The sequence below is a fragment of the Cottoperca gobio genome, chromosome 16 (genome assembly GCF_900634415.1).
Source record: "Cottoperca gobio chromosome 16, fCotGob3.1, whole genome shotgun sequence".
Taxonomy (NCBI): Eukaryota; Metazoa; Chordata; class Actinopteri; order Perciformes; family Bovichtidae; genus Cottoperca; species Cottoperca gobio.
Genome location: NC_041370.1, coordinates 13,031,859 through 13,047,191, shown reverse-complemented (window position 1 = coordinate 13,047,191; position 15,333 = coordinate 13,031,859). Strand labels below are relative to the sequence as shown.

The 15,333-nt window shown below is 42.3% G+C and overlaps 1 protein-coding gene across 20 annotated transcripts in view; it reads left to right on the top strand.

Annotated features, from left to right (window-relative positions):
* LOC115021278 (titin-like) overlaps nt 1-15,333 on the top strand; it is a 21,382-nt gene extending 6,049 nt beyond the window's left edge. For 3 of the 20 annotated variants that reach the window (XM_029451587.1, XM_029451586.1, XM_029451593.1), the window contains 20 exons: nt 9-872; nt 1,617-1,847; nt 1,977-2,201; nt 2,351-2,569; nt 2,663-2,839; nt 2,935-3,123; nt 3,268-3,501; nt 3,682-3,852; nt 4,036-4,227; nt 4,473-4,664; nt 5,302-5,492; nt 5,805-5,873; nt 6,004-6,048; nt 6,773-6,835; nt 7,999-8,178; nt 11,298-11,684; nt 12,215-12,337; nt 12,554-12,667; nt 13,331-13,411; nt 13,617-15,333. In XM_029451587.1, coding sequence (XP_029307447.1) covers nt 9-872; nt 1,617-1,847; nt 1,977-2,201; nt 2,351-2,569; nt 2,663-2,839; nt 2,935-3,123; nt 3,268-3,501; nt 3,682-3,852; nt 4,036-4,227; nt 4,473-4,664; nt 5,302-5,492; nt 5,805-5,873; nt 6,004-6,048; nt 6,773-6,835; nt 7,999-8,178; nt 11,298-11,684; nt 12,215-12,337; nt 12,554-12,667; nt 13,331-13,411; nt 13,617-13,646 — 3,977 coding nt within the window. In that variant the 3' untranslated portion in view covers nt 13,647-15,333. Of the gene's footprint in view, nt 1-8; nt 873-1,616; nt 1,848-1,976; nt 2,202-2,350; nt 2,570-2,662; nt 2,840-2,934; nt 3,124-3,267; nt 3,502-3,681; nt 3,853-4,035; nt 4,228-4,472; nt 4,665-5,301; nt 5,493-5,612; nt 5,943-6,003; nt 6,049-6,172; nt 6,226-6,772; nt 6,836-7,998; nt 8,179-8,411; nt 8,980-9,926; nt 11,132-11,297; nt 11,685-12,020; nt 12,177-12,214; nt 12,338-12,553; nt 12,668-13,330; nt 13,412-13,616 lie in introns of those variants that run through there. The other 17 variants (XM_029451592.1, XM_029451585.1, XM_029451584.1 and 14 more) reach the window with 17 other exon arrangements.

Sequence of the window (15,333 nt, the reverse complement as noted above, 5' to 3'; positions counted from 1 at the left end):
CCTCCCAGTCTCACCCCAAGCTCAGTTCCAGCTCCTGGAGGAGCAGGGCATGCATGTGGCAGAGCAGGAACTGACCAGTGAGGAGATTCTTGAGAGGCTGCAGGAAACTGTGATCTTTGTAGACAAGCTGAGAGTGGCAGATGTTTTGGAAAGGAAGCTGAGGGAAGTTAGGGGTTTAGAGGAAAGGCTCCAAGAAATGGATGAGATGGCAGAGCGACTTCAGGAAGTAATAGAAGAAGAACTGGGTAAGGAAGAGATGGAGAAGTTAAGAGAGGAAGAGGGAGATTTGGAGCAGGAAGTACAAATACAAGCTGAACGTATAACAGAAAGAGTGGTGAGGAAATCTGTGAGGAGAATCGAGAGAGAAGAAGAGGAAGTGGATGAATTGGAAGAGCAGATAAAGCAGGTGTTTTTAAAGGGCTTGTTGCCTGAAGAGGAAGAGGCCGAGGTGAAGCAGGGGAGTGAACAAGAGGTGACAGGCGAGAGTCTGTCCGATGAGGAGCTACGTCAGATAGAAAAGGAATGGCAGGAAGAGGTGGAGGAGAAGTTGAAGTCCGGATCCACAGATGTCACTACTTCTGTAGTAGCATACCAGAAGGTGGCGCGTAAGACTAAGAAGAGAGTGACTATTGTAGAAGAGAGAGGGCGGACGCAGGAAGAAATGGAAGATGTGCTGGTACAGCGAGGTGTAATGTCAGAGGAGAGGCTAGAAAAAGAGGGGACATGGCGTAAGACAGAAATACTGCAGGAGATAACTGAGGGAGACGTTGCAGAGAGGCTTCAGGCAGAGGGTCAATCTCAGGGGGCAGAGAAGGATGTCTGGTTCATACTTTTTGACCATGCTCCATACAACGCTGTTTACAAACCACCAGGTACAGTATGTCATTTTGCAAACAACTTTAGACCTCTCCTAATGTCTCTAATATCACTACCATTTTCTTTCTCCAACACTTTTTTGTGTACCTTTTAGATTAACAGTTGATAAGTCAGTTGAGTTCACAAAACCCTCTTTAGATTCAATAGAAGGGAGAAGTTAACACATGATTACTTCCCCATCTCTTATAAATAGAATTTCACATTTATGAAAGGCCTGCCTGTGCTGGGTATAGTTCTGGGTTATATTCAGGTGGAGGCAGTGGAGTGAAAGTAATGATAACATAGCAGATGGAACAAATTTAGTCAACGTAAATGTCCTAATCTTGCAAAAGGGGTGAATAAAAAGGGTTAGGGTTATCACATTAGGGTATCACAGGCAAACATCCCTTCCCTGCGTTTTCTGATTAATCAAAAAAAAAGGGGAATTTAAAGTGTTGTTTTTTAGTCCTCAAAATTAAAATTGTATTTATAATGTGTATATATAAAGACACATATATTTGAATCATCTTAACACAAACTCACACAGAACATTCCTCTCAAACCTCCCTCACAGCCAGTGAGTTCATGGACCTTTGAGCACCAAAACACCAATATTACCATATTAACTGGCTGTACTTGACTACTGGAAATAGTTTCTTGCAAATAATAAAAACCTGTCCTGCTTCTCCTACTGTGAGTCTTTTGGCATTGCATGTTTGCTCCCATGTTCAAAGATTGTGTGTCTTTATTGTCATCATTAGCATCTACTGTGGATCGTGCTCGGCTGGATGAAGGCGAGTATTTCACCTCAGAGACTGTGATTACGACAGTTGAGGAGAAAACCGAGATTATTTTAGAAGAGAGACAAACAGCAGAAGACGAAGTAAGACGTATAGCAGAGATCCCACCACCACAGACTCTCACTGACACAGATGATGACTGGTTTGTGTTGCTGGATGTTGGTCCCAGACAAACATCATATGTAGCCCCAGGTATTGCTAAAAACCCTCTGGTAAAACATTCGCTGTCTTGGGCTTTATTTTGTGCTTGCTCGCTAATATACATGAAGTGCGTATTACTGCTTGTGTTAAAAGACCTTCTCTCCACTTTACTCATATCAGTTACGTTGAAGGTGAGCGACCAGATGGGTGCAGAAAGTTTTGTCTCTGTGGTTGGAGCTGCAGTCAAGGAGGAGATTAGAGAAGTAGTATCTGAAGAGAGAACGATCATAGAAGAGGCGCCAAGACCTCTACAAGAAATTCCACAACAGCCAGTGACTGCCAGAGATGATGACTGGTTTGTGTTGCTGGATGTTGGTCCCAGAGAAACATCATATGTAGCACCAGGTATTGCTAACCCCCCCCCCCCCCCCCCCACCCCTGTACTGCTTCACACCTTCACAGCAATCAATCCTGAGCTTTGCAGACGCTCTTATTCTTTAATCCCCTGCACTGTCCATGTAGCGTCTGAGGATTTTGTATCTGTTTTGTCTCAGTTGCTGTTGCAGACCGTGTTGAAGTGTCCCCGGAAGAACGTGTCTCTCTGGTTGAAATAACAACTATTGAGCGGAGAGAGAAAAGAGTGATGGTTGTGGTAGAAGACTCAGAAATTAACCAAGTGCTGAGTGAAAAGCAAGTAGCACTACCGCAGATAGAAGATGACTGGTTTGTGCTGCTGGATGTTTCCACTAGAGAACCATCGTATGTGCCACCAGGTATTGTCCACTTCCCCCTCCAGGCCCACCATAAGGACTTACAAGCTTATTATAAGTGTCTTACAAATGCTAATTCATTCTGTTTGTTATTAGTTACCATGGCTGAGTACATTCAGGTTCATCCTGAAGAAAGCGTTTCTACTGTGGCTGAAACGATAACAGTAGAGTCCAGGAAGGAGGTCGTAGTTGAAGAGATTGTGGTGCAGAAAGAGGACAGAGGACGGCAGAAAGTATCCGAGCCAGTCAGAGAAACCGCATATGTACCTCCAGGTACCCACATCCTTTAGTGTCAAGCAAACTATTCAAAGATGATGTCCATTGTTAAACATACGAGGTCTCTGAGTATGAATTCTGTTTGCTTTCAGTTTCTCTGGCGGTACCGAGCCAAATGTATCCAAGTGTTCAACCTCGACAAATTGAAGTGATAAGCGTAGAGCAGCAGGTCGATGTTGAACAAGTTAGACCGCAGCCTTCCCGGCCACTGACTGAGAGAGATGATGACTGGTTTTTGCTGTTTGATGCTACTCGTGAAGAGCCAGTCATATTACCATCAGGTAGATGTAATATATGTTTGCACCCCCATCAGAATTTACTGTGAAACATTATATTTGAAGACATTTACTCTTTGCCAATTTCTGCAGCTTTCTTTGTTTGGCGGATGTCCCACAGCTTCTTTGACTCTTGTCTGTTTGTGTCAGTTACTCCTGTTGAGATTATTCCGGATATGAGGAAGATGTTTGAGGTCGAGGCGACCACCACAGAGACTAGATCACGGAAGAAGATTATAATTGGTGTGGACAGCAGACAAGATGAAACGCGCCTGTCTGAAATTAGACCGAGCCAAATTGCCCCGACGTCAGAGAGAGGAGGAGGATATGATTGGTTTGCCCTGTTCAACATCATCCTCGAAAAGCCTGTTGTCATACCACCAGGTACCTTCCATTGCCAAAGCATCTGCATACACTGCTCAAAGGTTCAGCTGTGTGGTGACTCGTACTGCACACACACCTGATGCTTTTTCTTTTTTTTTTTACCATGAATAGCTATAGCAAAAATAAAATGTTAAATAAATCAGCATCGTATTTATTTACCTTTTTATTTCTCTGCGTTAGTTGCTGTGGTTGAGCGTATTGTGGACGTGGTGACAGCCACTGAACCGAAACTAAAAGTCACCCTGGAAGACGTGAGGCCCCCCGTGAAGTCGGTGGAGATTAAACCGTCACATCAGAGACAGATGGATGATGACTGGTTTGCGCTGCTAGATGTTGCAGCGAAAGCAGCAGGTATTCTGCCGTTTTATGTGTGGCCGCTACTGTGAGACAGAATCAGACAGAATAACCTGGTGTCCGTCTGTGTGTGCACCTTACAGTCTTATATATATATATATATATATATATATATATATATCTCACTCACAAGTGGAATTGAGTTCTGACTGAGAAGGGTTTGTGTGTATTCTACATTAGCGGCTGGAGACGAATGTATCCGCACACATCCTGAAGTAAGACCAGCTAAAGAGTTTGCAGTCATAGAGCACAGAGCACAGCAGAGAATAACTTTAGTGGAGGAGATGTGGCAGCAGGAGACACCGAGTCCAGCAGTGAGAGAGCTCGAAGATGATTGGTTTATACTTCTGGATGTGGCCACTAAGAAATCGGGTATAATAAAAAACAGTTGAGGCAGCTATATATAGAAACATTATTAAAGTGCACACTTATTCTAATTCTTGCACCTACTGTGTCTCAAGACTAAGCAGTCATTTAATTTGTAATGAACAGTTTCACTTAGATTACATTAGATTAATAGATTTTTGCTGAGGAATGTATTTTCACTATAAATGCAAGTGTCCTAATATTTTGTACTTTTATTTCCACAATAATACCCGGTTGTGTATTTGTACTAGTCGCTGTCCCTGAACGCATCCAGCTCCCAGCAGAGGTGAAAGTTCCAACTGCTGTGGACAAAACGAGGATTGCAATTTCCGAGAGGAGACCACAGTTTGAGAAACGAATCCTGGAGGAAAGACTTCCACTGACACAAACGCGTGTCAGCGATGATTGGTTTGTTCTCCTAGATGTTGCCGTCAAAGAGTCAGGTATTTCTTACCTGTTTTGGGTTTTTGTTGTTTTGCAGATGAAGTGCTTTCTTCGCTCCATGAAACGCTTAAGCAACATTGGCGGCCTGTTCACAGGATACACTGACATCTCTTTACAAGGGAATCCATAGATGGCAATGCACATTCACCATCACACAAGGACCTCCTTCTGTGCTATATTTAGCAAACTTAAGAAGAAACGCTTTCCTAATCTCAGCATTTCACCAGCTCAACCACACTGGGCTTCAAATGCTCTTTGAAGCCTAACGTCATCTGCCTTTGCATCTATCATCGGATCGCAACAAGAACTAATCCATGCTTTTGCTGTCGTCCCACTCTGCTTCTGGCCCACCTCGGGTTCTGATGTGTGCTTGTCCTTTTTTTAAAGAGACTGAATGAATAAAATGAGGTACAGTATACCCCTGCAGTGTGTGCACTTATCTGATCCCATGGAGGCTTGTAAGTATGATGTTGCTGCTTTCATAGACGCGCTATCGTGTGTTACTGTATTCATATGTTCATGCCGTTTCACCGTGCATTGTTCTCGCTTGTCAGCTGTGCATACAATCGTATCCCTCCACTGTGCTGGGACTTATTTCCTTTTAACTCACGTTTCCATTTTGTCTGTTTGGTGTAGTGGTGATCACACAGAGGGGCACCCGTCCCGTCAGCGCTCCGGTCTTCTCCCAGGCCGCTCTGGCCGAGGCAGGGATCCCCATGGCCATTTTCGAACAGCCCCAGACCTCCACTCCACTCAAGACCAGCCGCCAGGAGGAAAGAAAGCTGGAGGTCACTATAGAAGCTGTGGAGAATGTGGCTGAGGTCAAGGTATTCAATTTCTGAACATTCCTTTCATGTTTGTGATTCAATTTCAATCTAAATGTTTACGTGCAGGAAAAATGTGGCATAATATAATGTATGTGTGTGTGAACCATATGTGTCTTACAGGATAACTGGTGTCAGAGAAATATAATTTGTCCTCAAAGTGATTTCCTGGGTATTTTGATTGTAGATAACGATGACTATAAGAGATAAAGAGCTCTTTTTAATATCACTGCTTCAGTGTCTTGGATAATAAAAAGACGAGCAGAGATTGTTCTCTGTGTCTGAGTGTGAACTGTGTCTCTCTTGCTGCTGTAGCCAGCAGCGTGGAGGGACTACAGAGAAGTAGACTCTACACTGATAACAACCATCAATGGGGACATTCAGGTTAGTGTCAGACACTGGCCTCTTGCATGTGGCCCCTCAGAAGACTTGTTTCCACAATGGCTGAGATGTGAGTGTTAAAGCCGACCAGCAGGGGATGCTAACACGTGTCCCTCTCTCCTCCCCGGGGTAGCACGAGTCTGAGGTGACGAGCACGGAGGTGGTGCGAATGCGAAAGGTCAGATTCTTAGCCTCGTATACGTTTCCGTAGCCATCTCTCCACCTCCATTCTGATGCTATCGAGCTTCTCATCCAAAACACTAATCTCACCCTCTTCTCATGTTGTGCTTCCATACGACTAGGTCTTAAATGAAATCCACATCAGGTTCGATGAACGTACAGTATATTTAACGAGGTAGAAGAAAAATAAATCTATGAATAGATGGATTATGTAAAGATGTTGCTGGTGTTAATAGAATAACATAACTCCAGTGTGAAGAGGCGATGCCTGCCTCCAGAATATATGTTTTTACACATATTAGCTGTTTATAAAGTTTACAAAGCATTCATTTCCCTCTCATTGCTTGCTGTTGATGTAAACCCTGGAATGCACACATGCATGATTTATAGATTTGTGCACTTCACTAAAAAAAAGTGGCATGAATAACCTGTCACTCTACCGTCCTTTAATTTCTTTCTCGTTATGAAAATAGAAATGTTAACTAAGCGTCTCTAGCCTTAGGTTCTTTTGTTTGTTAATACATGGCAGGTAGACCCTTATGGTCACTGAGCCCCGAACTGTTTTGCATGCAGACTCCTCACAGCTCTGTTTGTCTGTTGTATTAACACTGTAGTGAATTTCGTAGTTTGCATGTCTAACGTGCGGCAGGTTAATGCCAGCACACGGGGGAACTGAAACAAACCCACTCCTTTTTTTTTGTTGTTCTTTCCATTTTTCACAGAAAAGAGCTAAGAGAATTGAGGGTGACTCAATTTATATCAGACATAGCCTTTTAATGTTGGAGGTTTGTATCCCTTCTGGAGATGTCAGTCTCCATCTATATTTTCTTGCTCTTTGGCACAAAGGCTACTCTTTAAAATCACGCTTGCATGTGGCATGATTCACACTTTTTGCATCGGTGTAAATTATTGTGTGTGTGTGTGTGTGTTGCAACGTAACTCTAACCAAGTTGTTTCAGGAGAGTGCTGTTGAATTTACGTAATTATAGGTCCAGATTCTTACACTTGGATATATATTATTCCAGATCATCAGTATTCTCCTGTTCCTGCTTTTGCTTTTTACCTCCATCTCATTTTCTAGCTTTCCAGAAATGCATTGCACTTTCTCAGCAGTTACGCAAATGAAATATTTTGTCCATAGAAATTTAAATAATTCTACATCTTTGCTGTCGTTTGTGAACGGAATTACATTTGTAGTAACACTTAACATTAAGTTGCTCTTTAACACCACAATAAGTCATGATCAACGCTCATTGTCTGCATTATGTTTTGGGATCCTTGCAGATCTCACTAAAGATCAACTTGGTGCTAAATGTTGCCACATGTGTGCTGCTACTGTTGCTTTTGTTCATTTGTGTCGAATGAACAGGTTTCCATTTAAACTGAGGCTTCCTCTTTGACAACTTGTTCCTTGTCTGCTACCATCAACTCTTGTGCTCTTTGATTTGCAGCCTGTTTTCACGATGCGTTTCACTGCAAGCCTAATACTAAGAAATAGCTGTGTAGCTTATAGCTCCTTCCTGTCCAAACACCAAATAATAATCGACTTTGATAAATCATGACAGCGACTCCTCTGAATCTTCCCTTTTTGTAAACCTAACTATGATCTCATGAATCAGCCGCCAGAATTGATTTTCATTTTGAAAGGGACTCGCTGATAATCTATCAAGAATCCACATCCGATCATTTGGATTAACGGCCCCTTTAATGTACGTTCCTTTAGAATCACTAATTAACCCTGCTGCTGCTGCTTATTTGTTTAATTAGCAATAAATCCATAAATTATACAGAAACTGCAGAAAGAAACATTATCTGACTGTTTTTTTCTTCTTCACTTTTCTCTATTCTCTCCTGTTTAATCTCTCCCAACTACAAATATATCCCTCATCCCCCCCGCACCCTCCTCCTCTCCATACTGTCTTTCCCCTCTCGACTTTCCTCCCTATAGGAGTTCGATAAGCCTCAGGAGGACCTGCTCAGGCATCATGCCAGCATCAGTGAGCTGAAGAGGACCTTCATGGCAGCCGCCCCAGAGTCCAGGCCCAGCGAGTGGGACAAGCGTCTGTCCACGCACTCTCCGTTCCGCACTCTGGGTATCAATGGTCAGCCTCTGCCCAGTGCAGATGGGGTAAGTCTCCCGCAGAAAAACCACTCGCCACCAAATCCATTTTTTGTTGTTGTTGATTTAACCTTCTCTAAGTCTGCCAAGTTCAGCAAATTGGAGCAACCGAAGCAAAAACTTTTCATTTAAATTGAATTGGAAAATCACCATAAAGACCAACAGTTCCTGAGTTGACTCTGTTAAAGCTGTGTTTTATACATGCGTCATCACGTTTGTTTTCCGTGGCTCTGCATTTTCAGAGAAGATCGGAAAACATCACTAGTGTGAGCAGTGCGCATGGATCTGTAATGGAACAGAAGAACCTGAAATTCTTGCTAACGTCTTGTGTTTGAGTAATTGGTAAAAGCTTGTGTCATCGCTGCATTCTGTTGGATTCTTGTCCGACATGATGAACATATTCAAAACAAGAAATTGGAAGAAGAAGGGATCAGGCTCTTCCAGTCATTCCTGCTTCTCTTACAGTCTGAGTGTAATGGATTGTGTGTGCATGTAGACCTATTCAAGGAGCATGTGGTATGCAGCACATGCATGTGTACTGTATGACGAATGCAGTTGGACTTGTTGAATAGGGTCTGTACCTTTTTTGTCTTTCACTTCAAAGACGGATGTGGGTGAGGCATCTTGGGGACGGATTGTCCACTCTGAGAACTCACTTTGGTTCCTCTTCCTCTGACATTGTTTATATTGCATGACTGACGGACCTGACGTTGGAAAGTTTACCGCATGACTCGGAGATGAATCTTTGCACGTTCTGCTGACACTGAGCAGAATTGACCTTTTCCCTTCTCCTCTGTCCCTCCTTCATTGGTGAGCTTTCTTTCTGCTTTTCATACTTTTTGCACACTTTCTTTACACACTGCTTTTACATTTGTTTTGGCGGCAGCTCTGTCCAAGCCATGGCTGTTTTCCCATGAAGAGACGAGGCCTCATTCACAGTTGTATCAGCAGTTTTTGCCTTAACTCTCCCCTAAAACTAATATTATTGTGTGATTACTGGTGTTTATAGTTATGATGCCGTTGGAAAGATTACACGACAGCTATTCATTAAACTAGAAACAAAATGAATCTACTGAACAATTTTACAATTTTACAAGCCAGTTTGTCATTCTACTTGACCCTTCAGTCATGAGACGAAGGCCCCTGCTGTGACAAAAGAAAAACATCGATGTTAATGTTGGTTTGCAAGTTTTTGACATGCAGCGGCAGTGTTTGTCCTGCTACTTCCTGACCTGCTACTTCAGATTAGTGAAGTATTCAGTTCATAGTTTTGTTGCTATGCAGCAGCCTCCAGACTGATCAAATCCAATTACCCCTCAAACACAACACGGCACTGAGTAGTTAACGAGGCATCTGCGCCAAATTAACATGCTCAAGCTACAGGCCTGTAATCATTCTGGCTGGACTGTCGCAATTGACCTCAGCTAACTGAGATAATTCCATCCATATATAATTCCATGTATAAAAATGCATCCTTTAAAAAATATAAGTTACTTAAAGTGTGGATGAGCACCTGTCTTTTCAGAAAATATTGAATTGTCCAACATGGAAAACATATGTAAATGCATGTGCCAGTAACAATTCCATGATGCTCTGGACAACAAGAATGACATCACATTTAAATTTATTTTCAATAATCGATTATTGCGCAATTCTGGCTTTTACAAGTTTGAGTTAATATTCGGCCATTTCACAATTCCTGCCTTTCATCTCTCGTCCCTCCTCCTCCTCCTCCTCCTCCTCCCCCCCCCCCTCAGTTTGTCATCCGCCTCCCACGCGGCCCCCTGTTAGACTTCTACTCCAAACGCAGCTGAGGGGCCGTCTCGACCCTTCGGAAATCCCACACAGGTGTGAGTGTGACCCCGCGGAGACCGCACCTCCATCCATCTACCCATCAACCTCTAGCTTTTCTCTTCTCCTCCTCTCCTTCCTTCGCCTCCTCTGCGACGTCACCGTAGCATTCTTCATCTCTCATCCTCTGCTCCACTTGAGAAGCTGCACATTTTTTTTTTTCTGCCATCTGTGGAACAAGACTTTCATTCCTTCTGTTTCCCCACTGCAGCACAATTGACCTGCTTTCTCCAGACAGAAACACACCTAAGACTGGAAAAAGACAATCAAGCCATTATTCTTTTGCACTTTTCTGTGTTGTCTTTTGGACTTTAAATCAACCAGTCAGCCACTATTACCTAACAACTGACTTTTTATCTGGAGGCTTATAATGTTTGGCCGTATCACTTCGAGCCTGCTTTTATACACATTTTATGGTACATTTATATTGTCGGTTGTCTAAGGATATTGTCTAAACTGATCACTGCGATGTGATTTTTTGGATATATAAACTTTTTTCCCGAACCCACATTAAGAAAGCACTAGAAAACGGCAGTGTTGTTACTGGGAAACGTGTCAGTATTGTTTGTCACATTGTGATGGGAGACTTCGAGGCAGCTTAATTGTAATACGTATTAACCTCTTTGTCCTTCACCAGTATTTGGTGAGGCAATATGTAGCAACTGCAAGACATTCCTTGTTGCATGACTTTTTGACAACCAACTTTGACCAAAGAATAAAAGGCATTCCATATACAATTCATATGATCGTTTGTTCCTTGAATTTGTTACTCAAGTTTAAGATTTTCTTTAAATGAAACAATATCATTTTTTAGTCGATGGCTGTCTACCAAAAGTAATGTGAGTGGCATGTCATCTTGAAGAATATTCAAGCGGAACAAAAGAAATCCATTTCATTCTGACACATACTGAATGCTAATCACTGAGGAAATAAATAATGTTGAGCAACGCCTGTATTCAGTATCCATCTTATTTGGTGAACTTCTGTAGCATGCGTCATGTGGAAATGCAATGAAGGGATAAACATGGTCTGCAATAATAATCTCTTGTGCTGTGGCATTAAAACAGAGTTGATTTTGTCATTTAAATTCTAATAAAAGCCAATAAAACAAGCTGTAGTACCTTATAAAATGGATACTGTACTGTACATTCTATAGCTGCATATTCTTTAACATGCATGCATTATAATCCATGTAAATATGACTTCATACTATGTCAGTAGGAAATACTTCACCTACCCATGATCACACAGTGACTGTGTTGTGTCTTTTTTTTTAGAGAGTGTGCATTAGTCTCCTTTGCAATGGTTCAGAGACAAACACTGAGGATACCAGCAGCAATTTGGGCTTTTCAGTCATACCAAGTCCCACAGTGAGCCGCACGAGTGAGCCCGGTAGTGTCGAAGCCTGCGGCGCTCCGGTTGAGGAGGAGTCGTCATGTGATCAGGAAGAGGTTGTAGTTTATGAGACCTCCTTGGTGCCCGTCGTAGAGGTGGAGAAGGCGCAGCTGCCTCCCTCCCTCGACCCGTGCTGTAAAGCTTTAGATGGGATCCAGGAGGAAGAAGAATCGTGTCCAGAAGTGTCGGAGTGCTCTGGAAAGATAGTTGGATCTTCCCCAGCTCCCTATTTCAGGAGCGACGGTCCACAGGTCGTACGCTGCTTCCAGGTAGCCTCCCGCCCCCCTCAGGGTGACGCTGATTCCATCTCTGCTTGGCCTCTCTATGATTTCAAGGCTGCCTCACTCCTTTTTGCAGCACCATTACAAATCAAAACCTGTAGCATTGGTAAAGGTTAACTCCCGTGTAAATGATGCTCCTCATACACATGTAACTCCGGTTGCTGCAGAGGTGTTGCACAGTGGTGTGTTCTCAGCTATGGTGAAGGGTTGCTATAACACTAGCACACAAAATGTTGTGTTTTACAATTTGACTTCACTTTCATCATCTTTCCAAACCTCGATGGCTTTCCGTCTACCTGTTTTTTTTTTTCTTTTTCTTTGTAGTAGTTGGTGGTGGGACGGGAAGTAACACGGTGATTCTGTTGTTCCCAAAAAGAAGTAAAAGCTTTTGCTGTGAAAATCACTCCACATGGGCGATTAGCTTATAAGGGAATGCATGGTGTGAAACAAATTGGTTGCTGTGCGGTGCGAAGTGTCTGGTTAAACAGCCACTTATGGGGCTATGCTCCCATCCACAGCCCCCTCTGGTGCAGACCCAGACAGTCACCATCACAGCTGTCTCCAACTCCTCACCCAGTGGCATCTGCACCACGGCGGTCCCTATCGTCCCGACCAAGACCTTCATCTATGCGTCTTCAAAGGTAGGGGCTCCAGCACCTGCTCAGCCCAGATCTGTCTCAGCTATAGGCTGATCTGTTTGTATGGACGAGGTATCAAGCAGTTCTGGCAGGACCGGGCCAGGAGCTCCAGAATGAGCATGAGGCAGCACTGCACCTTCCCTAGCTGAATCTCAGGGTCACATCATCTTAAAAGAAAACGATCACTCAGTCTACCTGTTTTTGGTCTTTTTCTCTCAGGTGGCAGTTGATGGGACAGATGAGGACAACGATAACACAACTGTGTCCAGCTCCAAGACCGTTACCTCAGAGATCGCCAGCGGCACCACAGTCACCACCACTCACATCTCAAAGGTCAGCGGTACAATCTTTCTCTCTGTTAATTATCTCCACCGGGCTTAAACCTGGAGGGGATCATGCGTTCAGTCATGTGTGTCTTTCGGTCTGTCCGCAGCTAATCTCGCATACTACTGGACCCATCAGCCTAATATTTCTTTGTGCTCATTTATGACTGTGTGCTGAAGGACCTCTTGTGGTTGCTGTTATTCACAATTTTTGGAAAAACTTTTTTATTGACTGGTTTTAAAGCGTCAGGGACGGCAAGCTATCAACAGCAGCTTCAGTAGCAAAAGGCATTTCCTGCAATGGGCTAAGGCTGAAAGCAAGCCTTACCTAGTATGTTGCAGGCCACATTTGTGCCCTTTTGTCAAGGCTTAAAAAACTGACATCCATAAAAGAAGTTTGGTCTCATTTTGAATCGGAGCATCTGCTGATTAATTCCATAACCGATATGTTATGATCCATTAAAGTTAGACACGATACGAGATGGATAAATCCCTGTTTTTCTTATCTTCGGTGCCATCTTTACTGTAAGGGAGACGGGCGGGACAGTTGAGTGAAATTCAACTCTTCTTTGTTTGGGAGGGGAGAGGGAGACACACCTGGTGGAGATCTGCACTCTACTGAAAGCATTTTTCTTTCTTTGCCTCTCAATTATATTTTTCTTGCCACCACCAGGTAGTGAAAAGCGGATCTTCAGAGACTCGTGTGGAGAAGAGAATCGTCATAACTGCAGAATCGGACATCGACCAAGATAAGGTACAAACCCTCTGCCCATCACACAAAACAGGAATGGACTATCCAGCACAAAGACTGGAAACAGGAAGAAACAGGCATTTCTCCCTGTTTCCAGTCTTTGTGTCCAACGTTTCCTTTAAGTGTCATCTAATGAAGATGAGGACAATTTTGACTTCACTATTTCATATGAAGACTAACACAAGCACACATAATGTCTGTTTTGCAGGAGAGAGACGGCGGAGCATCAGCATTGTAACTGAACCACCACCTGCATTTATTCCTTTGACTCCTCACCTCCGACACACACCGACCAGCTCTATCTACGCACACATATCCAAAAAGAAGGATATCATAAATCTGCACCTAACATTATAGATGACTGAGTAGATAAATCTAAAGTAGATCCTCTTTGTTTTTTTCAGTTGTAGGTAGAGGAAGGCTGCACAGTGCTCGAGTTTGATCAAATGCTTCTCTCATCCAGGTGTTAAAAAAGCTTAGTGTACACACTTTAATTGGTAAAAGAAAAATTCAGTTAAGTGATCTCAGTTATGTTTGCTTTTTAAATGCTTTTATTTTCCTAGTGGTTTTTACATTGTTGATTTTATACAAATGCACTGTTTCCATTCTAGTTTAGACACCATTATCAGCATTTATTCCCTTGGTGACGCTAGGGGAACGTTAAGACTACATTCAAGGGAATTGTTTTTTGTTGTTGTTTACATGTCTATTCAATTCAGGAGGGACATTTGTACCTCGCAGAAATATGTGAACAAAGATATTCTGTGCTCAAATTTGGACAGTTGTTTGGCTTAGTTCACTGCTCAGGTAAAAAAATAAATAAAAATAAGCTGAAAAGATATTTTCTTCCCTAACCAGCCAAGAACCAGCCGCCTACACATTGTTGTAAAGTTTGAATTAAAAATGGATCTATTTTGAAATATTCCTCTATTTTATAGAATTAATGCTTTTATAGAATTTGTACAAATTTGAGGTTTTTAAGTTATTCATCCATCTGCTCATGAAATTGTAGGTTATCATTGTGTTGTTTACTGAAGTTTGAGGACTTTACTTAAGCCCTGCTTACCCGTCTTGCCTGACGCCCTGAATCATTCTTATTCGTTTCCTCTTAGCCACCAAGTTTATCAAACCTTTCACATATGACAAGTGAGTGCTTCCCTCAGCCCTATGTTTTGTTCAGTAGCATAGAAGTCACAATTGATTTGAATATATTTGGTTGATGAGAAACGTTTTACAAGCTTTGGTCTGTTTATCTCAGGTTTTGATATTCTTTGTAAGACTACTGACCTCCATATGATTGTACGAGGAATGTCCATATATGTATATCCATCCCTACTTTAAATGTACATTTATGTTCAGCCAAGCTTGTCTGTCACATTAACCACACGTGGAAGAGGTGACTGCAGCTGTCCCAGTATATGTGGCTTTTCTCTCATAGGAGCACAAGTTGTCTTTTTTACATGTTCTACTATACAGTAATTTATTTGTAAAGTAGGAACTGTCTCGTGTGATTTGATGTACCGTTATGTTTCAACACAAGCTGGTTTCCAGGCTTCCACTAGAGATGTCACAATGTTAAATATTGCATTAATTATCAACCAAGTTTGTAAAGCCTTTTTACCACATAGTCTAAGTAGTATTGCTCTCACTTGCTGTTTCCTGTGATTTTCCATAGAAGAGAAAATGCTTAAAATATACAAATCCCTTTTAGATAGCATGTTTGTTAGCAAACCTTTTTTTTTTTTTTCTCCCAAAAAAGAAGCCATTGGTATTGTAGCTACATCGACAACAAAAGAAACCTCTCCTGGAAGAAAATGTAGAATTTCCCATGAAGAAAATAGTTTTTAGACGATGGAAAAATATTGTTGCTTTGTGACTTACCCCTGTCTTTTTATGGAAAAAAATAAAATATGCATAAATTTGCA